The following is a 24,084-nucleotide window of genomic DNA, read 5'->3' on the forward strand; positions in this document are numbered from 1 at the left end:
TATTGAGCTTTCAGCCGTTAAGAAATTCCCCTCATGTTTACAGTCTCACCAAGCACTGTAGTTGGGATTTAAAATGAGGCAAGTTGAGAGGTGCTTGGGTGGCTCTGTCCCTTGAGCATCTGCCTTCAGCTCAGGTCATGATCCCAGGATCCTGGGATCCAGCCCCTCGTCAGGCTCCTTGCTCTGCGGGGAGTCTGCCTCTCCCTCTGTCTCCCCCTGCCACTTTCCCTGCTTGTGCTCTGTCAAATTAAAAAAAAAAAAAAAAAACTTATATTAAAAAAATAAAATAAAATGAGGCAAGTTGAATTCACGGTCCAAGCTCTGAACAACAATGCTAGGGAACCAGTGGCTCTTCATTCTTATTTTAATTTTGGGCATTACTTATTACTAAAGTGGCCATACAGCTGCTGATTTAATGTTAATCATAGTGGACTTAAAAAAATATAAAAATTAAAAAAAAAAAGGTACCAAAGCATCTAGAGTAAAACATCTGCATTTTTAAAAAACTGTGTTCCAAGGTTCTTGTGTGAACTTTCAGAGTTATTTTACGCTTATAGACACAAGTGTCTATTGTCTATAGCTACAACTATATGTAGTCTATTCACATAGATGGATGTTCTATTCAATTTTTTTTTTTTTACATAATTGGAAGTTTTCTCTACACCTTGTTCTTATCTTGCTGTTTTCATTTAACACTATCTGGAAGAGCATTCTACATTCGCATAATAGTAATAAAAGGATAGTATAGAACATTTACTATGCTAGTTTGTAAAAGTCTAGAGTAATAACAATAAAGGGCTTCCTCATTGCTGTTTGTGACGGCTGAATATTCCATTGTAAGTCTGTATTACAATTTAACTAGACCTCTATGCTGGGCATTCGAGTTCTTTTCAGGCTTCTGCCATAACGATGCTGTAGTGAATAATCAGGTACGTGGGCTACTTCACACAGGTGAGGAATACATTCCTGAAGGTGAAACTGCTGGGTCAAGGTCACATGCCTTTGTGATGTTAAGTTGTACTATTAAGCAATCTGAGACTAGGTAAAAGTGATTTTTTAAAAATGATTTTTTTCCCTGATTATAAAAAGATACGTGAGAGTTTTGGAAAAAATCTAAAAGCAACCTTAATTCATAAACCTCAAGATAGTCACTGGTAACCTAGTGGTAGAATCTTTTGAGCCTCTTGTTCTGTATGCGCGTACACACCTTGAACACCACGCTCTTTAGTCTGTATTGAGCTTTTTATATTGGACATTACATCATCATTTTAAATTTTGCTTAGCTGCTCCTTACAAATGGTATTTTCCATGATTGCACATTCTCTTGTACAACCATGCCATAATTGATTTAACCTATATCCTCAATATTGGACAATTCCATTGTTTCCAATGTTTCCGTGCTTTAGAAATCTCTGCAAAGAACAATGATGTATAAAAATTGCCTCCATTTCTGTTTGATTTCATAGCTGCTTTTTATTCTAATCAACTGAATCAATGACTAGAAGTTAGATTAAAGAATATCAACATTTTTCAAGTTCTTAAGACCAAAGGTTAAAATGGTAGCCCTCCTGGTAGGCTGTACCAGTTGATGTTCCAACACCGTCAACTCACCTCCCCCTTATCAACATGGAGACTTACGTTACAGGAAAGTCAGCAAAATCTGTTGTGTTGTCCTTATGATCCTATCGGTAATGCTTATTTATCATAAACAATCGGAGAAGAACAAAACTTAACAAAAAAGCCTCCCCTCCCCCAATCCCACAACTTTGGTCTAATCACTCTCAAAATGTTGACTTCCTTTGTAGGCTTTTCTCCATTCGAATATTTTCCATAAAACTGTCATTAAATATGCTTAAAAACATGACTTTTATTTTTGCCAAGTGTAAAGCTAAAAATGGTATCTCTTCTTTGAAAATTTTGTCATATTTGCTACAAATATTTTTCTCAGTTTATTGATTGCCTTTTTCTGGTGCGTATGGTGTCCTTAATTTTTATGTGGTCAGACGTAGCGAGCTTTTTCTTTCGTCTCTCCCCCAGCTCCTTTAATAACTTCTTGTCCTGGGGGGGGGGGGAAGGGTGATGGGGTGTTAAAGGACATAATCGAGGCAGAGTATTTGGGAGAACAGGGCCTGGCTGAGATCAGCAACATAAAGGGAAGAGCACTGGCTGGTGTTCATTCTGCGGACATTTATTTAGTGACACCTGCTTCTCTCTGTGCTGTGATCGCTTTAGCAGGGAGATAAAGTGAGCATAACCATGGGACTCAACACACAAGAGAGGCGGTGTCTTCCCAGCCATCAGAGGGCCACACAAAAGGAACCCCGCACTCATCAGCTGCCCCTCCCCACCTCTCTTCCTCCTAGCCCCCGTCTGGGATCAACTTCCCATCTACTTTCTGTCTCTATGAATCTGTCTTCTTGGGGCACTCCTGTAAGCGGAGTCATTCGACACCTGACCTTTTGTGTCTGGCTTCGCTCATTTAGCGTGTTTTCAAAGTTCACCCATGTTGTAGCGTGTGTCAGCCCTGCGTTCCTACTCCTGGCCAGATAATGTTCCGCTGTGTGGACAGACCATGTCTTGTCTCTCCAGTCATCTGCTGACAGACATTTGGCTGTTTTCCACATCTTGATCATTGTGAAGGAGGCTGCTATGAACAGCTTTTTGGGTTCTGGGTGGTAGGAAGGAAAGACAGGAGAGCTTGACCTGGGATGAGTGAGGCAGAAAGATGATGACCAAGGATCTGTGCGAGAGGGCTTGCCTGAGGCGGGTTTGCTGATGGAGGGAGACACACAGGAGGCTGCTGGGCACTGACTGCGGGGAAGGGAGCAGCTCCTGGGCCTGCTGGGCTCCCGCACACGCCCGGATGGTGCGTACCAAACGCAAGAACAGAATGCCTCCACGCTCTGTGTGATCCAGGACAACGCTGATTTGAAACAAGAAATGAGAGGCCCCTGAAGGGCTCTGACTGGAACATGTATCTTAGGATGTGTCTAGGCATTTCTCAGTTGTTTTTCTTTCAATTTGGTGAATTTTTATGGTTGGTTTATAAATAGCACGTCTTCTGTTTGCACGTTTGACTCACTGGCCTGGATTCCGATCAGGCCTGCTCTCCTTTCACACCTCCGGCCGGTGCCAGGTAGATCTCTCACTGCAACCGAAGCCGTGCGCCTGGTCTGGGTGACATGTGAGCGCGCGGTTCCTCGCGGGAGCCCCAGAGGCCGAGGTCACAGTGACCTCACACTCGTCACACGCGCGCCTCTCCTAGGCATTGTCCCTCCACGCCATGCGGTTCTGTTGCACTTTTTCCTTGCATTTAAAATGAATATTTTAAAATATTTTACCTCATTTTTCTTCTCTCCTCTCTTCTTCCTTCGCTGTGGGACACCCTGTCTGTACTCTTCCATTATTGCAGCCTGACGGGACTATGACAACTGTGTATTCACCCTCAGATGGACTATTTTAATAACTGCACTTAATTACAGAGAGCGTTGGAATGGATTAAAATGTAAGCAGAAAGAGCACAAAAGAAAAGGCAACTACAGTGGCCAACTGGGGTGTTTGGGACCCAGGAGTATCTACATCATTTTCAGGAATGAAATTTTGTGTTCAGACGTGGCTGTGTGAGACTCCTCAGACTGGCTCCGTCAGCCCCAAACCGCAATCTCATCCTCTTCCCCACACTGGTCTTCCCGGCTTGTGGCAGCCACACGCACCCCGTTGCCCAGCCTAGAAACTGGCCTGCCCTCAGCTCCTCTCTCTGCACACCTGCCAGTTCTGAGTCCCCTCTTCTTCCTCTCATGTTATGTTGGGACTGTGACCACTTACCTCGTCCTCACTGCCACCAACTCTCCCCTGGACCTCTCCCACCGCAGGTCCCAACAGGTCTTCCCTGGTTCTTCCTTTGGTTTGGACGATGATGTTCCAAGTCCCGGGGGCAGCCTCAGCAGAAATCCTGGAGCCTTCCTTGACCACAAGAGGAACCTAGAGGTTTAGGGACTGACAAGTATTGGATACAACTGTGACCAAGGGGAGACTAACTTGCGTAATTTGGGGGTGGGGCTCTAGAGTTTCTAGAAAAGAAGTTGATTCTGTGTTATCAGTCTATTCTTATTCCAACTATGTTTGCATGGAAGGGATGGGTGCTGACCTTGTCTGCTGGTGAGTGCTGTACTTCCAGACCATGGATCAGTCTCACCTGAATGACTTCATTGCATCCTCCCTGTGTGCTAGGTCTGAGCAGAGTAGCTCCTCCTAAGTCAGCCTTTCAGTAGGTCTGAAGTCAAGGAATCTTCAGGGGAGCTGCTAAGGTGCCCAAATCATCATTTCCCCGTCTTCAATAAGAAAACTCCAGACTTTTGGCTGAGTAGTGTGCCATCCAGAATAAAGACTTCATTTCCTAAACTTACTTGCAGCTAGGTGTACCCATATTATTAAGTTCTGGCCAACTGATTGTAAGTCAGTGCAAAAAAGTCTATGCAACTTTTAGGAATTATCCTTTAAGGCAAAATACTTTTTTTTTTTTTTTTTTTGCCACCATTTCCCTTTTTCTTTCCAGCTGGAGTGTGGATGTGATGACTGCCGCTGGAGCAGCCATATTGGACTGTGAGGTAGAAGATGAAGATGTAGGCTGGGGCTAATGGAGCAATGAGATTGGAGGGGCACAGATCATGATAACCATTTAGCCCCTTTACCAGCTCTGGACTCCTGTGTTTATCTGAGAGAGAAATAAATTTCTATTTTGCTCCATCCAACTTTACTTTGGTTTTGGGATTCAGAATCTGATCCTCAAAAGTAGGATGTTGCAAATAATAACTAAAATATGGCATTGGCTTAGTGGAACTGGCAGGCCAGCAGATGGCAAAAACAGACATTGCCTTTTATACAGTGACTAAGGTGTCACTTTGATGGAAGTGTCACCTGCAGTACTTTGGAGGAGGAACCTCATGCTGACCAAGGCCAGATAATAGAGAAAATGGTGGGAGGGCACAATAAGTATGACTGTTGTTCCTTGTTGCTTTTCACAAAGTCCCATAAAAGTGAGATTGGCTGGGGCTTGAGCCTGGTGGGCTGCAGCAGAGATGGAAGGGAGCATGGTTTGGCTAAGGGAGGCAGCCTGTAACCTGTGCTCAAAATGCATGAAGGTCTTCAAGTACAGAAAATACCAACTGCTGCTGTTCTTCAAACTGCAGCTATTCAAGGCAGTGGTCTTGAAGTGACAGCCTTAGCAGGAGATAAGGCTGAGGGCAGCAAGGCATCTTCAGGACTCTCAGCCAGAAAATAACTAGGTAGCTCTAAAGGTCAGATGAAGGGTCTTGCCTTCCCACCCAAGGCTTCTCTTTCTGGTGGCAAGGTAGCTACCCTTAAGAGGCATGAGCAGAGCACAGAATGTCATTCTAGGCCAGACCTTCAGCTGTGGGTACTTGCTGGCATTCAGAAACCACAACTCTGGTTACCCCCCAAAACTGCTCCAGAAGTAAACAGGTGACAAAAGCTGTTCCGTCCCCAAGAAGGCTGCTCACCACTGCATTCCCACCTTGGATGTGGCCATGGAGGACCATGGACAAGGAAGTCCCCCAGAGAGCAGGACTTGGCTGTTGGGCAGCGGAGGGACTTACTGGCCTTCTAGAAGCATCTTTGTTCTTCCTGTGCAGTGGGCTTGGATAACTGCTTGGAGCAGTGTTTTCTGTTCTTTCCTCTTCTGAGTTTTCAGTGGTTGTTTTCCTATTTCTACTTCCCTGTGTTGGGAGATGACTTGTCTTGAATTTAGAGGTCATTAGACAAGAAGTCACACAGAGCTGATGGAGAAGACCACAGATCATCCAAAGGTGATCTTAGCTTTAGCTTCAAGACATAAGTGGTTGGGGCTTGGGTTGTCTACCTTGGAGAGAGGAGGAATGGCAGAACCAAAGGATTGAACTATGGTAGAGATTATTAATTGTCCCTCAAACCCATTCTTTCCTTCTCAGAAACAGGACTCTTGAATTTGTAAGACACATAGTTTCTGGGAATAAAAACCTTTCCTAGACTGCCTTGCAGGAGTTATAATGCTGCCACTCAGTTCTAATTCATGGAGATGTCCAACATCGAGATGATATACCCTATGGGGGGGGTTGCTTGCTCCTTCCCCCTTCCTCCATCAGGCTGGCTGGAGCCATCATCACGGACCTCAGCATTGAAGCAGCATCCTGGGGATGGCAGAGCACCAGGTCAAAAGGAACCTGGGACCTTGCGGCTCTTGGAGCCACTCTGGCAGCCCTGTGTGATATATAAAGTACTGAAACTTCTTTACATCGGTTATTGTTGTCATGACAGCTGAACCTAATTCAGATCTAGAATTTGCCCTACCAGGTCAAGACAGAAATAGGTAGGGAGCACCGTCATGCTCCTAATGGAGGGAAGGCGGGCATGGGCAGAGAGCACTTGCCTCCGAGACAGTTAATATTTACTTAGAGAAAAAAAAAAAAAAGCAAACAGAGTGAGAAAACCCTTTCAGAAATCAAGACAATTATTAGATTAAAAATGTCAGCACACAACAAAAAGTTTTGCATAACTTGTGTGTTTTTATATCATCAAACTTTTTCAGTAGAGTCACAGACGGTTCAGAATGAAACACATCCCAAATTTGGGGGAAAAAATGTCACTTATTAAGGTACTTTCCAAAACAACGTAATACCAATCTTTTCGTTGCTCCAAACAGAATGTGGGTTATAAAGATGGTGGACAGTCGGCCATCAGACTCCCACATGTGCGGTTCCTCAGAGTTAGGCTAAGGTCAGAGTCTCTGCAGTCTTTACAGGTTTTGTTCTCAGCGCAGAACGGCAAGAACCAGGGGGTGCCGATCCTTGTCTCGGCTTTCAACCCTGCTAAGGTTTGAGGGACAGTATCTTGGAGACAAGTCATGGAAATGTGCTACGTCTCTCTCCAGTTGCATTATATGGCTTTGATTGGCGGTTTATTTCAATTCTCTGGAACACTGACTCCCAGAATGGTAAACGTGAAAGAACCCAAGAACTCATCTAGTCCAGCCCAACCTTCTCCTTTTCACACATAAGGAGATTGAAGTCTTAGGGTGATACATCTCACCCAAGTCTAGGTCTAGACCCTAGTGAGCTTTCCCTTGTCTGAGCGTCTATGAGCATTTCCTATTGATGCTGCCTCTTTGAAGCCTCTGAGGGATGAAGCGGCCTGTTGCTTTCACTAAAATGATAATTTCTGAGGAACAACAAAAACAAAAGTATCAGGTAGCAATAGAGGACCAAGAGCGCCTACACTAATTTAAAAGCATTTTTAATGTTTTAATGTTAACGGTCTGGAATTAAAATAAAAAGCTTAATTTAAAACCTTTTTAAGTATAAATTACTGTGGTAGGAATTACAGACCAGCATGTTTGTGATACAACACCTCTCATCCTGACTTCCTCCAGCCAATCTGAGTTTATGTTTTTTTTTTTCCCTGGGAAGTCAAAATACCAAGTACAGCTTCTACAGGGACACAGGAGGGACGTCCCTTCTTAAGTCAGCACGTTGGTGGGTCTGATCAGATCTTCCAGAGAACAAAATGCAGATGTAAAATGTCTTTTCTGTTCACATTCAGCCCAATTTTCCAGGCAAAATATTCCGTTTTGAAGTTTTTCACTTAGGACTCCAAAAGACTCAAGTATAATTGCTTAAATGTAGGAAGCACTGAAGCAGGAATATGGTGGCACAGAATTTAATCAGCTGTGTCTGCAGTAATATTTACTCGTGTATTTTGCCCCTTTAGATAATTGTCTTGTCTTGTTCTTCCCCAGTATTTCATGAATTTTGTTGCTGGTAACATCTGTTGGGTCTGGACCTCTGGCCTGAACCATGGCAGAAAAAGGTGAGCTACAATCCTGGTAAGCTTTTTAGAAATTTATATACAATAATGACAGCATTTCTGCAACTATATTGAGTATTTTTTTTAAGGAAAAAAAAAACCACAACTCTCCAAACACATTTAGTCTTCTCAAGCTTCTTGCACACAGGGTGCTGGTGCATTTTTATCAAACAGCAATGTTTTGCTAGACATCTTGATGGCATTTATGTGGAGGTCAGCTTTCTACCTTCCCCTTTTTTGGGACTTAACTGGTAGAATGTTTTTTGAGTCCAGACTGAAGAAAGGCATTGGTAGGAGGATATTCATTTACCCTTTTGTTCTCAGCAAAAGAAATTTTCTTTTGTGGAAAGATCCATATACTTCTGCTTCTGGTTTTGGGCTAATGGCTGGTACATTAACTTTTCCAAGTAATGCACCTGTAAGCAGTGTCAGATAGCTACCAGCTGATGAAATCTCCCGCTGAGAGCATTCTCTTCCGTCCTCATATTCAACCCATAGCCTCAGAACTATTTCTCCTGTTTGACAGGAAATAGAAGAAAGAGATGTACTGCTCCAAAATGACTAGGCCAAGAGATAGTTATTGAGGAGTGGGACCAGGAACCAAATCTCCAACTGCATAATTGCAATCTTTCCGGGTTCATTCTGGAATCCAATAAAGATGGGGCTTCGATGGTCTCCTGTCTCAGAGTAGTGGGCTATGACATGACGTAACACTTCACTCCCACCCTTGCCATTTAGCAGTAAAATACTGGTGGGGGACAGGTGGGAAGTATGTAACCAAATGAGCTAAGTGTGGAGATAAAGAACCTTGAGAAATCTGGCTCCCATCATCTAGGTCTGTATCCAGCTTGCAACCAGGAAACGACTCAAATGGTCCAGCGTTTGCGAACCATCAAAATGGCTTCACTTCTGCACACTATGATATAAAAGCATCCTTTTCCTATAAATCCCACGAAGAAACTGGCTGTGCTTCCTCTCCCTTCTGGATACATAAAAGCCGCTATTTAAAAATACCACGTTAAAAATTTTATGTAATTTATTTTCCTTAAATAATAATTTTGCTACAATCCTGTCATAAATTTTTTTAAAAAATTTAACACAGTATGAACAAAGGCATAATTCTTTAGAACAATCAAAATCAGGGTGCACTTAGAATAAATTAACATCAAATTGTGTTTATATTCAGATAGCCTGATCCTCTCCTTTGAAATGAAATGGAGACCATTCTAACCGAGGGTGAATGCACACATTTGTTCTTCTATACAGAGACTCATTCTTTATAGAAACTCAACTGTAATTTGAATCAAGTTCGGAATCCTGAGAAACACTTACCATGGGCACACACACACATCCACACACATCCGCGGACAACCCTCTAGAAGCTGGGGTTCCCATGGTTCCACGACTAGATCTTTCCTCAGAAGGGCCAAAGATTCTGAATATTTAGATGATATCCCATCTCCCCTCAGGAAAATCGTTAATGTTTCAAGTTTAATAGCTTGAAGTAGCAGCAATCCACGTAGTAGGTTCAGTAGTCGAGAATTCCAGTCTTGGGCTCTGCAGATACAGCAAAGGGGCGAGCAGAGGCCAGAAGGCCCCCACTCCTAAGGACGGACAGGACGCACGGGGAGACGTCGTTCTCAGAGCCTCAGCTGAAAGCTTTCCTGACCTCACATGACTAACCCGGTCCAGGCACTGTGTGAGCCCCTGGAGAGGGTCACTAATGCAGGGGAGCAAGCGGGGCATTTTGGATATGATTCTCAGAAACACGAAATACGGGAAGTGGCGGGGAGATGGGGCAGAAGAAGGCGGGGCAGGAAAGGTGGCGCCTGCCCCTCGGCCTGCAATCCCACCAGCCTGCCTCTGAGGACCTTCATCAGGGTTCCCCTGGCAGCGGCGCGTGAATGCCAACGGTTCCCGCTCTGCCCCGAAGCACAGAAAGCTCAGCCCTTAGAGTCCTATAAACACATACACACAAACGCCCTAGCAACTCCAAGTAGCCACACACTCTTGTTTCTGGGAGGTCAACAGCGTGGCTGGCCTCCCCTCCCAACTGCCCAAGGATGGTTTACAGGAACATGGTGAGGTCTAGGGAGGAAGGCAATAGGACAGGCCCCGAACTGAGATCCCCCTTTTGCTTATTTCGAGGACGAACGGGCCTAAGAGTTGCTATAACTGCATGCGTATCTACACGGTTCCTCTGTACATGATACCTCTTCTAGAGAACTTTAAAGTGCCTGGGTTCAAATGTGCTCATTCCTTCCCCACGGCCTACAGATTTCCTCTTGCTGCTTCCGGAGAGAAGGTCTGGCCTGGCGGAGGACGCCCTTGGGAAGGAGGAATGAACGTTTCACAGTTGTCTTAACTGGGATCCAGCATTTGGACTAAGCCCTCTTCATAAACACGAAGGATCGCTTCACATACAAACTTGTATTGGCTCTGGAAAGGAAAAGGAAAGAAACCTGTCAGCCCACCTGTGGCTCCGGAAACACGGCCTCGTACCGCATCCATGCTGGGTCTTTCACACCGCTCGTTGAGTGCTCTGAGCTCCGGCTCTGGGCCAGGGCAGACCCTGGGTCCCTGCTAGGGACACACGGCGGGGCAGAGACCCCCGTGCAGCCGTAATTCCTGCATCATGAGGGCTGGGGGCTCCCAGACAGTGACAGGCGAAGTGTCATGGATGCCCCTGCCGAGGGAGGAAGCAGCCCGTTCTGTGCTGCAGAGTCAGGGCTCAGCGCCCTGGCCAGGAACACTTGGCCGGAAAGGAGAGGCTGCGCTGGTGGCCGGGCCTGGGGCATGTGGGGGCCTTGAGCCACAGTAAGGAGCCTGGACCCTGTCTTAGGCAGGGCCACTGAACGCTGCTCTGCAGAATGTGGTTCTTTATATTAACTGACACCTATGGAACTTATTTAGTGAAGTGTATGGGGTGAAAGAAAGCATTGAGATGGTGCTTTACCAGCTGGGAAAATCGACCCGGAAGACGCACTGTAAACATGGTAAACCAGGGGCGCCTGGGCGGCTCAGTGGGTTAAGCCGCTGCCTTCGGCTCAGCTCATGATCCCAGGATCCTGGGATGGAGCCCCGCATCGGGCTCTCTGCTCAGCAGGGAGCCTGCTTCCCCCTCTCTCTCTGCCTGCCTCTCTGCCTACTTGTGATCTCTGTCAAATAAATAAATAAAATCTTAAAAGCAAAAACAAAAAACAAAAACCATGGTAAACCGGCAGTGAGGGCTTCCGTAACATGAACCAGGGCAGAGAACAAGAGTCTTAATAACCTGATCTTTTCCTCTTAATTGTGTTTCCCAAGTATAATATAAAACAAGAGCTCACGATCATTAGAGAAATCTTAGAAACTCTGTCCATGAGCTTGTGAGGGCACAGAGCTGGCTGCAACATGGCATTCCCACTCCTTTCTTTGCTTACTCCACCACCTCCTCCAGAAAGCCTTCCTTGACTTTCCAAAGTCTGCTTTTGATACTCCTCCATTGAGTTCCCGGACTCCCCCTAGACTTCATTACTGTTGAAGTTTTTAACGGACTGATCCAGTTTTCCCATCACATACAAGCTTGGGTCTCTCTGGTGTGTGCCATTTTCTAAATGAATGTGGGATGGTCCCCATTTTACAAAAGCTGGGGAAACTGAGGCTTGGAGAGAGGTTAAGGGACTAGCCAAAGGTCACCCAGTATGTGGGGTAGCCTGAATCATGTGCTTTTTTCTATATCCCCCCACCCCCCTCTCTTGAAGTTCAAGGGGAAACCCACAAGCTTTCCTTTGGGAGACACTTGCAGTGTAACTGGCTGAGGTGTGATGCACGTGGGTGACAGCCCAAGGAGGAGAGAGTAGGGCTGTGTGAAATGTCCACTGAGCCAAAAGGCTCACCCACAGACAGGCAGGTGCAGTAAAACCCTCGGGGGACTTTGCTTACTTCTGATGGATAAGTGATGGGCCAGTGGCTCAAGCATGTAGAACACAACCAGGGCTGCTCCCTGGCTGTGAGGCTGGCAGGAACCACATGACGGAAACAGCAAAGGGGAAGGGAGCAAAAGACAGAGGTCACACAGGGTGGGCTTTGGGGTCGCTCAGCCCCTGACTAGCTCTGTGACCTTGGGCAAGGGATACAGAGCCCCGAGCCTTGGTCTCTGAACACGCCAAGCCCTTCACGCAGGCCTGGCCCAGGGCAAGCAGCCAGAAAGTATTGGCCACTGTTACTACTTTTATCAATGGGTTTCTACTCACTGATGTCTGCACCATCATGGCACGCTGGTCTCGCATTTTCCGGACAATATCCAGTGGGTAAACAGGCAGGTTTCTCTCAATGAGGCACATGGCTGTTTCCATGGTGACCAGCACACCTGTGCGCCCTATTCCAGCACTGGGGGACAGAAGCAGAGACTTGGGATTTGCTCACGCAGTGTTTCTGTTAGGCCCAGCTTAACTCCCAGCCAGTTCCCACGTTTACTCAGACAGAGCCTTCCTCCCCTGACCTTCAGGAATACGAAACGCACATTCAGGGCGTGCTCTCGGAACGGGCTGAGCACGGCTCTCCTCGTATATTCTGAGGCCAGGGGCTTCAACACCCGTGAAGAGAAACCCAGCTTTAAGTGCAAGCTGTACCCCACTCTCATTCACGTCTATTGTGAAGGTCAGAGGCTCAAGGACAGATGGAAAGCTGAGGGTGCAGCTTTCTTTTTCTGGTCTACATTCAGGACCTTATTCATAAAATTCCAAATCTTTTGAAAGCGCAGAAGTAAAGCAGAGGCGTCTTGTAAAGGCTTCTGGTCTCGTGGGATTTAGAGTGCTCTTTGCTAACTTTCTCCAGGTCTTTCCCTCTGGGGTGTGCGTGGGAACACAAACAGCACCGGAGGGCCACCGTACCTGCAGTGAACTAACACAGGTTCGCCGTCCACGCGCAGGGACCGCACAGAGTTGACGAATTCCAGAAAGTCTGAGGAGTCATCGGGAACACCGTGGTCAGGCCACGCGACATACTGGAGGTGTGTCACAGTGTGCTCCTCCCCAGTCTGTGGAAGAGGCAGCGTGGCCTTGGTGAGTCCATCCAGAAGGTGGGCAGGGGGACCCCAGCCTCAGTTACAGTGGTCCTGTCTCTGGCTGTCCTTCCGCCCACCATGCACAGCCCTGCCGAGGCCCCCAGAAAGCCCCACTCAGCAGGGCTACCCTCCTACGCACGCACCCATCCTCTGGGACATGGCTCAGGCCACAACCCTGGCCCCACGCCCCCAGGACAGGTTCCTTCCCCACTTCTGCCCTCTGCGATTCCTTCCCTTTTGCTCTGATGGTCCTTGCCGTTAGGGCCACAAATGGGCTTTTTCTTTCTTTCAGAGAGCAAAATACACGTACCATGAGCTTACCACTTTAAGCACTAGGTGTACAGTTCAGTGGGATTACCTACTTCCCGGTGTGGTGCAACCATCACCACTAGCCTTTCGCAGAAGTTGTTCATCTTCCTGAGCTGCAGCTCCGGACCCGGGGAGCACTAACTCTTCATGCCCCCGCCCCCCAGCCAAGCACTCCCTGTCTCTCGGATTTGGACTCCTGCACTACTCTGTCAGCTGCACAGTACTTTCCTCTTGTGGCTGGCTGGTCTGACCTAGTAGAATGTCTTCAAGGGTCATCCTTGCTGTAACATGCATCAGCCTGTTTGAAAGGCTGTGAAAGGCTGAATAGGATTTCCATCGTATAAACGGACCATATCTTGTTTCTCCACGTATCTGTCCATGGACACTCGGACGTTCCCACCTGCGGGCTACGGTGAGCAGTGGTGCTATGAACAAGGGTGCTGGTTCTTTCACAAGTCGGCCTGTGCACTGGCTGAGAGGCTCACCAGGGGAAAATGGAGAACAGACCTGGAGGCACCAGCCCCTGGTGGTCCACCAGGACCATGGTGGATACTGCTGTAGAGCCTGCCTCTAAGCTATGCCCTCCCCGCCACCCCCATTCCCTGCAGGGGGCGCGGCTTACCTCAGTGTTGGTGACCAGCATTTCCCGGAACACGTAAGCAATGGTGCAGTCCTCTGACTGACATCGGATGTGAAAGTTGCCGTGTTCCATGACATCGGGAGGATCAGGCCAGTACTGGTGACACTTGGTCTGCAAGGGAACCGCCGGGTGTGAGCTAATCTCTGCTATGGAGCTGGTGCTAAGGACCAGTCACCAGGACGGACGGGGGTGGGGGCATCCAGCCAGAGTCCACGCACTCCCACCAGGTACTCTGAGAGCGGCTGGTAGCGGGCAGCCTCAGGCAGAGCCCATCAGCTCTGTCTGCTCCCTGAGGGCAGGAGAGGAGCCTCCCCTCCTCTCCTGGAGAGAAGGATAAAAGTGGGCCTGCCAGGGGCCAGGCCACAGCTCTCCACGAAGCCTGGGGCTGTAGCCCGGAGGTTGAATACAGAGCCCAGCCTCCTCATCACCAGGGTCCGCTTGCTGGAAGAACAGGAGAGGCCTCAGACATGATGCCTCGACACAGGAACAACGTCTCTTCCTCATCCTCCCCTAATCCCCGCATCAAGCCCGCTCCAGGGCCCCGGGCCCCTTCTCTGCTCTCCATACCCCCACCCACCCTCTCTCCTTCACCATCCATCCCCTACCCACTCAAGTAGAAGGTCTCAAAGCACAGCGGTTAAGAGCACACAGCGGGAAGTCAGAAGTCTACTGGACTCATTTTCTCCTCTACCGGTTAGCCTTATGACTTTGAACCTGCCTCTCAACCTCTTGGGATTATCACCGTTTTCACTGGATAGACTGGGACAGCACCTGCTTCCCTGATGGTGGCAGAGGCTGGAGGTAATGGTGGGCAGTGCCAGGCTCACTGTGGGGGCTCAGGTTACCATGGTTGCTATGAGCCCCCCCATCAACTTCAGTTAGGATGATCAGAAATTACACAGAAATCCCAGCGAAAGAAGGCACCAAACAGAGACGAACATCCCTCCCTGTACATTCAAGCAGAATCCCCTAGTCCCTCAGAGGCTTTTGTCCACAACTCACAGAGCTGACACACTCCCCAGATGGCCAAGGTAGAACCCTAGCCTCAGAGGCATTAAGCGACTTGCCCAAGGTCATAGAGCCGCTATGGTTCCCCTCAAGCTCACCGAGAGCCCACGGCCTCTCCCTGTTTTGGATCCTCCCTTTCAAATCCTGATGCCGGCCCACAGCTGTCTTAGCTCCTGCCTCCAGCTTCAAAGCAAAACTCAGGGCCAAGCTGTCCATCCCATCACAGTGCCATCAACTTCTGACTCATTCAATTTTTTTTTCCCTCTCTAAGCCTATAGTTGCAACATCTTACATAAAACTTATATTTGTGTACAGCTAAAAGGGGCTATAAACCGACAGATGCACGTGATCTGTCTAGAAAAGCTTTTCTATTCTTATTTGCAAACGTCACAGCGAGTATTTGAAATTAAAGCGTGTGGTCGAAAGCTGGCGTTAAGAATTTACTTGGAAACCTTAAATATGGGTGTTTGGGTTAGTGGCCATTTCCCAACTTCCCTTAGACAGGAAGGAGCCGCCGTCCCCAGAACTCAGGGCAGAGTCAACCCCCCTCTGGTATACACCTGACTCATCGTCTCAGGGTGTCAGGGAACATTTCAAGAAGACGTGAGCAGACACGGACCGTGAGCCGAACTGGGTACTCAGAGGCTCCTTGGCCCCTCCCGATCCTCGAAATGTGGGTTCCACTTGCCCTTCCAGCTCCCAGGGGCTGCTTGGAGGACACAGCCTAAAGGCAGTAACGTGCTGCTGGAAACACCTATCCTAACTGAGCCCAGTTAGGGTCTCTATAAACTTCAAAGATTTGATGGGAAGGTGCAAGGATCCACTAGTCTTGCTGCTACCCAAGACAAGCCTTGTAAGGTGCCTTGGCTTCCTGAAACTGTCACCCACCAAGCCGCAGTGGTCTGCACCTTTCTTCAGTTTCTCCCTGCCTCCTGCAACCTGCGTGCAGGCCCGGGAATCCTGCCTGACTTCAGATCACAGCCGGGCAGCTCCTGGGAGGGGTCTCTGCTACAGACGCCCAGGCGTCCTGCCCACAGGACCACTGAAGCGAAAGGCTGTCTGAAGGGATCGGCCCATACAAGGCACAGCTGCAGATACCCTATTTCCAGAGACTCCCAGTGAAGCTGACGAGAACCAGACTCTACGCCTTGATCAAATTTAGGTTTTAGGTCTGTTTGGATCACAAAGCAGTGAGGGTGTAGCAGAAAGAGCAAGGGGTCTGTGAAAACCGAATTTCAATCCTGGTTTATAGAAAGCTCCACTAAACAACGGTGTGATCCTGGGTGAGTTATTACACTTCTCGAGTCTCGGTGTCCACATTCCTGCAGGCTGTGGGGGTGAGGGCGGTAACCACTAAAGCCTACTAGCTATTGCTCAGGGTACACCCAGCACGAAACGGTGCTTTTTAAATTTTTTTATTTTTTAAAGATTTTATTTATTTATTTGACAGACAAGTAGGCAGAGAGGCAGGCAGAGAGAGAGGAGGAAGCAGGCTCTCTGCTCAGCAGGGACTCCATCCCAGGACCCTGAGATCATGACCGGAGCTGAAGGCAGCGGCTTAACCCACTGAGCCACCCAGGCGCCCCGAAATGGTACTTTTTATGGACATTAGCTTGGCCTCAAAAAAACCCTATGAGAGAGGTATTACCGGTCTATTTTGCATATGAATAAACTGAGGTTTTTGAGTGTGAATCTACTGCAGATCACACGTAGCAGAAGTGGCACATACATAGATGTGAAAAATAATTTTTCACCCAGAGAAAGCATCCCTGATGGAAGGTGCGGGAGAATGCTTTTTCAATAGAAAAGTGATACCCCTATAGGTCTTTTTCCTCTAAGAGGAAACCTGTGAACCTGAAGGGAGACTATTGCTAAGACTAAGAGAAACATTTTGGGGGGGAATGAAACAAGGCAGGAATCGAAGTGATGCTGCCGCAGGAGAACCTCACAGGCCGGAAGAGGTGCTCGAGGAGACCCCGCACGTGGACACACCTGCTGGGCACAGCCGTGATCGGGGACTCTGGCCAGGTGCCGTCTGCAGGGAGGCCCACCCTGCTAGATGCACAGTAGGGGAGAAAGCAAACCGGGCATGCTGCAAAGCTCAACTCTCAGAATAGGGAAGGGGGGAAGCTGCTGGCTTGGAGACAACCCGTAGGCAGGGCGACGAACAGATAAGGGACCTCGGGGATAAAGGGCGCAGGTCAGCTGAGCGCTCCTAACAGGAGAGGGAGGAAACATGTGGCCTGGATTTTTACAAGAACAGGTTTTCCACAATGGGTGCACAGGAGGCTAAGTCCCCAGGGCCTGAGATAGCGAAGGCTACAGCAGCTCGGGAGAAGGGGCCGGCTGGGATGGGCTCAGTCAGGAAGACCGCTGGGAAACAAAGAAGGCCCGTGGGGCGCAGGGAGACCTCAGAGGAGCTCAGGTTCCGAGCAGATGCCGACAAAAGGCGGGGAAGTGGGATGTCACCAGGATAGAGCAGGAGGGGCAGGGCCCATAAGAGTGGACAGAGGAAGCAGGGCCTCTGGGATGGAAGAAAGAGCCTTTCTGTCTGGGCTGGAATGAACAAGACGAGGGAAGAGGGGCTGTTTTCCAGGACAGATCATCTGTCACTCGCCAGGCCTGCTGCAGCTCGAGAATGACCTCAGGGCTGGGAAGGGCAGAGCCAATGTTAAAGGGGAAAGAGAAGCCCAACCCAGGGAGGTCACCGTGTCCAGCTGCCCCGAAAGACCTTGTGACACGGGGGAGTGGCACCGCTATGAATACTCTGAAAGAAGCTTCCTGGAACCCAGAAGTCACAGAATAAGAGGCAAGCATAGCACAGGTTTCAAATGGGGAGCCTGGCAGGCTGTGGAAAAAGAAAAGGTGACAAAGGTGATGTTAGTCATCTACAAAATAGCAGAAATGGCCCAGAGCAGGGCCTGCAGAGTGTGGGAGCTGCTGGTACAATCAGGGGATTCAATAACATGGAAATGCATTTAAAAAAAAAATATTTATTTATGTATTCTTAGAGAGAGCACCCACTCGAGTAGTGGGAAGCGGCAATGGGAGAGGGAGAGAGAATCTTAAAAAAGGCTCCGTGCTCTCTGTAGAGCCTGATACGGGGCTTGATCTCATGCTCCTAAGATCACGACCTGAGCTGAAACCATGAGTTGGACACTTTAACCGACGGAGCCACCCAGGCTTCCCAGGCAAATTTTTTCATATGTGCCAAGGACAGTCTGAATTGGGTTGAGGATGGCTTTAACAACCCTTCCTTACTACATTAACTCCCTTTTCATGAGAGACAGAGAAAGCATGTGTGCACACATTCATCTGCGCCAGGCTTTGGGTCCAGAGGCTGCAAGGTGAGGCAATGTGTATGTTCTATGGTGAGCATGCAAGCGCACGCACACACACCCACACCCACACCCATATATATAGATATATATATCTATATATATGTAAGTAGGGTCCATGCCCAGAGTGGAGTCCAACATAGGGCGTGAACTCAGAACCCTGAGATCAAGACCTGAGCTGAGATCAAGAACCAGATGTTTAAACAACTAAGCCACCAGGCGCCCCATGGTCTTTGTATTTTCACGTATACCTTCTCTTTATGGCATTTGATATTTGATTTCCATTTAAGGTATATCTTTTAAAATAAATTTATTAAAGGAAAAAAAGATAAGTCAATTTAAAGAAAAAATAATACTGTAGTAAAATAAATTCAGTCTAGTCCCAGCAATAATTGTTAAGGTGGTCCCCAGCTACCACTGCCAGCTGATGTTTACGTCATATTGTGTGCCAAGCACCCTTTCAAGAAACCCACCGATATTAAACCCCGACAATCCCACAAGACAGGCACTATTATTATTCCATTCTACCAGAGGCTTTGTAACTTTCCAAAGTCCCACATGTAGGAAATAATAGAGCCAGGATCTGAATCTGAGTCTGCCCAATCTTCCCCACCACAGCCCAGAACAAGAGGGTTGTGAGGGCTCCAGAAAAAGAGAGAGTGCGGGACTGTGAGTCAGCCAGGGTTCCCTAAGTTCAAAAAAAAAAAAGGGTCTAGGTCACTTCATTTCCTATTCAAAACAAAATTAGAAAGTGACAAAAAATAAAACAAAATATAAACAAACGAACAAAAAAAAACAGACAAAACTGAGACTTGTGGACAAGGAGATGAGGTGGTGCCCTGTGATTTCAGGAAAGCCTTGGACAGTCTCTCAGGGTAATGGGGTAAGACAAGGGAGAGAAAAGCAGGAGCCGGGAGCAGAGCTGGGAGGCATACAGCTGCTGTCCCCAAGGGTGCCCTCAATGCATCTGACTCACGGCATTCTAGAAGGAGGTTTCTATTGCCTCTTGAGGACCTTCACATTTTTTAACAGTGACTTACATGACAAGAAGAGATTCTGATCAAAACTGTGGCATGGCAAGAAGCTAAGAGTGACAGCCGACACAAGGAGCAATAGAAGGGAAACCCAGAAAGCCATAGGGAGCACGTGACAGGCCAGATCTATGGCCGAATCCAGCCCATGACGATGACACATAAAACAGTGCTAACATCTGCTGGACACTTGCCACATGCAGTTCTCTAAGCTTTTTACATACAACGTCTCCGACTTTACAACCCGTCCAAGATGGGCACGACAACCGCCTCCACTTCATATATGAAGAAGCTGAGGGCAGAGAGCTGAAGTAACTTGCTCAGGGGGAATCACGCTGTGAACCCAGACTGTCTGGCTCTAGGACCTGCGACATTCTGTAGGTGTAGCTTTCAAGAGTCAAGCACAGAGTACGGAACAGGGCAACTGGCCCAAGAGTGACACCAAGACAGAGACCAGACGCTTTCTGCGGGTCACAGGGTTGCTGAAAGCCGAGATTATGGGCTTTTACAAAGTCTGAGGTTATTTTCAGATACCTAAAAGGCCAGTGCCTAGGAGAGAGGGGTAACTTATTCTGTGTCTTCCCAGTGGGAGAAGCAGGTGGGGTGGAGGTTCAAAGGCTGTTGGATTTCAGCGAGTGGTAAGGAGGAATTTTTTTTTTTTTAAACTGGAGCTGAACACCCATGGGATGGACCCTGGAGGTGTTTTTGCAGAAGTGGGGAGCCCGCTACTTTGGAGAACACACAGAAGTCCTTTGCAATCCATCGGGCTCTGCAGAATTAGTTAGGAATTCTCATTTTGCTGTTTCAGGCAAGAGTGTAGACTCTTCTCAAACATACTATTCGTTCTAATCTGCACATTCTGATTTTCGGCGTGGATCAATTTGGTATTCTGAGTGACGGACCAGGGAGGGAGGCCTGGGAGGGAGCAGCACACGAATCATTCAAAGCAGGTGGCTCAAAGTTAATTTATATCTGCATAAATGTTTCCTAATGAAGGTATCTTGCCATAGCACAGGTTAGAGAATACGCAACCCAGGTATCCCTTGCCCAGTGACTTCTGTTCTATAACCAGTGAAATGCTCCTCCGGAAAATGCACCCCACTAAGCCCAGTGTGCTGCCTGTCACTCTCCTAATCAAGACCTTCTTCCCTTTTTTGCATCGGGTTTTGCTGCATCACAAGCAAGGCAGACAGAGGCTGTAATTTCACTACTTATTATGGTCACTGTGGCACACCCACCGCTCTGCTCAGGACCAGCGCTTGTCCTGCGTGGCTGAGGCTACAGTCAACACAAGGGTTCGGGGGGAATGGCCTTCTGCTGGTTATGATGGATCGGAGACAGGGGCAGGAGGGGCTGTCTGATTCTTGTGAGCTCTGGGAGGGCCAGGGAGTGGGCAGGAGTGCTGAGCCGCCCGTCAGTCGAGGTGTCTATCAGTAGCTCTCAAAAGGAGACCTATGGGTCACACAGGGGTTGGACCAGGGGGCGTTAAAGATCCTTTCCAGGTCTGAGGTTCATGTTCCACAGAGCACGGCGTGACATGCCTGCGTGTGAATTGGAAATCAAGCCACTTACCCGCCCTCGCTCGGTGAGAGTCGTCAACATGACAATGAGTGATAACTTCTGATCCCAGACGACTTGCCAAAATTGTGCACAGGTGTGTGGCAGGGGACCCTGAGCAGCAATGTACTTGTTCACGAGGTTAGCAGCAGGAATTTCCATCTGGCAAGAGACGGTTCAGGCGTTAGTACCTGTCGCCGTGACAAGGTGGACGCGGAACTGGATCTTAAACTCTTCTAGTTGGTGCCTGACATCACACCAGAATATCCCGCCAATTTATAGCCAACAAGGAAAATCAAAGAAAAACCTACTTTAAAAAAATCCTTGAAACACACTGGACAATGCCACTAGCATTAACTACGTAGGGTAAAGCCGTATGACACACGGTAGGCAATAATCAGAAACGTACCTACAAGATGGCAGAAGAGTCTCAATGACTTTTACTGCCAGATCCTAAATATAATCAATGCTGGCCATCTGTATCTTCAGCAACACATACCAGTCCTCGTGCCCAAATCTTTCCCCACGCAGGGCTTTCTATCAAGATCCACAGACTTTTCTCTGATGCACAGACCACATGGCTTATCCCCCCACAAATGCTATGCTTTGCTTTCTGCAGGGCTGCCAACGTCATGTCATTGAGCTGACCAATCCTTTCCCCCACCCAGCCTTACGATGTATCAACAAATAAAAATTGCATGTATTTAAGGTATACAACAGGATGGTGTGATACATGCATATGTTGAGGAATGATCACCACACTCAAGTTCATGAACACATCCATCACTTCACACAGTTACCACTTGAGTTCATGAACGTTAAATGCCAAAATGTTTTCAGCTGTCCTCAGTGTCCCTCCCCCACCCTGCCCTGCTCACACTTCTTCCCTCTGAACGGAGTCATTTCTATGAACAACATTCAGAACCTGATGAGCTCTGAAGTGACACTGGGATTCACTCATTCTTAGATGGGAAGGCAAAGAGAGGCGCCTAATTCATGGTTTGGTTGATGCTTGGGTTAATGGCTTCTCCAACCCCAGTCTGAGTTCCCTCATATCCTCACGGTCAAGGAGACCGGATGGTGTGACCTGGCTGACCCCACCAATTCTGATGCTCTGCTCTTAAGACATAAGAAAGGGTGAAGTGAGGTGCAATGAGTTCCACAGATGTTTTAGAATAAATGGAATCACTGATAGGACCCATTTTTATTAGGCAGTTCTTGATATTTTGCTATTAACTTGAAAATCTGAGAAATTCATCTGTTCATTTAGATCAGGGGTTGGCAAACTGTGGCCAGAGGGCCAAATCTGACAGCCACTTTGCAAGCTAACAGTGTTTTGTTTTTTAAGATTTTATTTATTTATTTGAGAGAGAGAGAACATGCATGAGAGAGCACAAGTAGGGGGAGCAGCAGGAGCAGAGGGAGAAGCAGACTCCCCATTGAGTAGGGAGCCCAAGGCAGGGCTTGATCCTAGGACCCTGGGATCCTGACCTGATCTAAAGGCAGATGCTTGACTGACTGAGCCACCCAGGCACCCCATGATTTTTTTTTTTTTAAGATTTTGTTTATTTAGAGAGCATGAGCAGGGGGAGGAAGTAGAGGGAGAGGGCCAGAGAATCTCAAGCAGACGCACGCGGGTGCGGAGCCCGAGTTGGGGCTCAGTGGCATGACCCTGAAGCTCAGGACCTAAACTGTAATTGAGAAACAGATGCTGAATGGACTGACCCACGCAGGTAACCTGCAAGCTAAGAGTGTTTTAAAACTATTTCTACATGGTTGCATTTTATTTTATTTATATATTTTTAAAATATTTTATTTATTTATTTGCCAGAGAGAGAGAGAGAGCGCACAGGCAGACAGAGTGGCAGGCTGAGGCAGAGGGAGAATCAGGCTCCCTGCTGAGCAAGGAGCCTGAAGTGGGACTCAATCCCAGAACCCTGGGATCATGACCTGAGCCGAAGGTAGCCACTTAACCAACTGAGCCACCCAGGCGTCCCTACATGGTGGCATTTTAAATGGTTGTGTAAGTACCTAAGTAATATCCTCCATTTTGCCTCAGCCTACAAAGATCGAAACGTTTATCACCTGGCCCTCTACAGAAAAAGCATGCTAACCCCTGGTTTAAATGGTGACAATGAGGTTCAGAGAGTCCAAGTAAGCTGTCCAAGATGCGTCTGCAGAGTGAAGTGCATGTTTTTCCCACAACATGTGAAATCTGTTATCTTTTCTTTCTGAATTATATGCACAAGTGGTTTTCTTCCCCTTATTTTTAGGTGGGATGTACAGTAATAACATGTGGTGGGGGGGGACACAGAAAGTTACAAGCATACCACTGGCAAGAAAAAAAAAAATCAAAACAACCAAAAAAAAAAAAAACCCACAAAAATGTCAGCAGTTGAGGACAGAAGGCATGTGGACGATGGGAATCAGAGACACGGAGTCCGAGTTTTGGTCTCACCTTCTGTTAGCTTTGTGACTTTTCAAATTATTTAATCTCTCTGAACCTTAGTTTTGTCCTCTGTAAAGTGAGACTATTGTGCCTTCCCTCAGGGGCTGCTGAGGTGCTGAATGAGGGGGCGAACGGGGAAGCACTCTGTCCACCGCAAAGCACCACGCATGCCACGATCATGCTTGGGACAGTGATCAATGTGCTCTTAGTATCCACATTCTTGACTTACGTTCACATAACTCGCATTAATATAATCTTCATTTCCCTGCAATAAGACCCGGGTGGTGTCGTCTGCAGGGAGAAAAAAAAAAAAATTTACCGATTATCCGGAACGTTATTTGGATCATGCCAAGGAAACCAGAGTTCAGTCCCCCAGCCCATCTGCAGCTCTCGCCTCATTAGCATAAACACTATTCCCCAACTGTTCCCAGTCTGACATGGCGGCAATAAAGACGGTGGTGTTTACAGACACACTGAAAATCGTTCCAGAATATCAGACAATCTGTTTTAAAAAGAGAAACATTATCTCAGCGAGTTGGGGGAGGGCGGGCAGGGGAGGGAGGCGTTCACCCCCGATACTCACAAGGCAGCACATCTTTGTATCGGTTTTTGTCCAAATTTTGAGGCAGCTTTGCAAAGGTGATGGCCAGACCGGGCTTCTTTCTGTAGAGTTGCTATATAAGGAATACAGAAGCGAGGGGAAAACAAAAAACAAAAAACCAGCATTGCAAAAAACAGCTAGGGAGGGAGTGTGGAAACATACTTTAACAATAGTCAACCATGCCCGGCACTTAGGGGCTATATCATTTATTTTTTGAAAGAGCGAGCAAGCAGGGAGGGGCAGAGGG

At 47.7% G+C, this 24,084-nt stretch overlaps 1 protein-coding gene across 5 annotated transcripts in view; it reads right to left on the minus strand.

The window, feature by feature from the left end:
* Positions 1-1,447: 1,447 nt before the first annotated feature.
* The window catches only part of PTPN3 (protein tyrosine phosphatase non-receptor type 3), a 119,259-nt gene continuing 96,622 nt past the window's right edge, over positions 1,448-24,084 (minus strand). For all 5 annotated transcript variants that reach the window (XM_045081679.1, XM_045081680.1, XM_045081678.1 and 2 more), the window contains 7 exons: positions 23,820-23,910; positions 23,466-23,527; positions 20,803-20,949; positions 13,836-13,964; positions 12,732-12,877; positions 12,093-12,228; positions 1,448-10,296 (listed from right to left, as the gene is read on the minus strand). In XM_045081679.1, the coding sequence (XP_044937614.1) occupies positions 10,219-10,296; positions 12,093-12,228; positions 12,732-12,877; positions 13,836-13,964; positions 20,803-20,949; positions 23,466-23,527; positions 23,820-23,910 (789 nt within the window). In that variant the 3' untranslated portion in view covers positions 1,448-10,218. The remainder of the gene's footprint in view (positions 10,297-12,092; positions 12,229-12,731; positions 12,878-13,835; positions 13,965-20,802; positions 20,950-23,465; positions 23,528-23,819; positions 23,911-24,084) is intronic.

This window comes from Mustela putorius, unplaced genomic scaffold, assembly GCF_011764305.1.
Source record: "Mustela putorius furo isolate JIRA1106 unplaced genomic scaffold, ASM1176430v1.1 tig00000580_pilon_pilon_pilon, whole genome shotgun sequence".
NCBI lineage: Eukaryota > Metazoa > Chordata > Mammalia > Carnivora > Mustelidae > Mustela > Mustela putorius.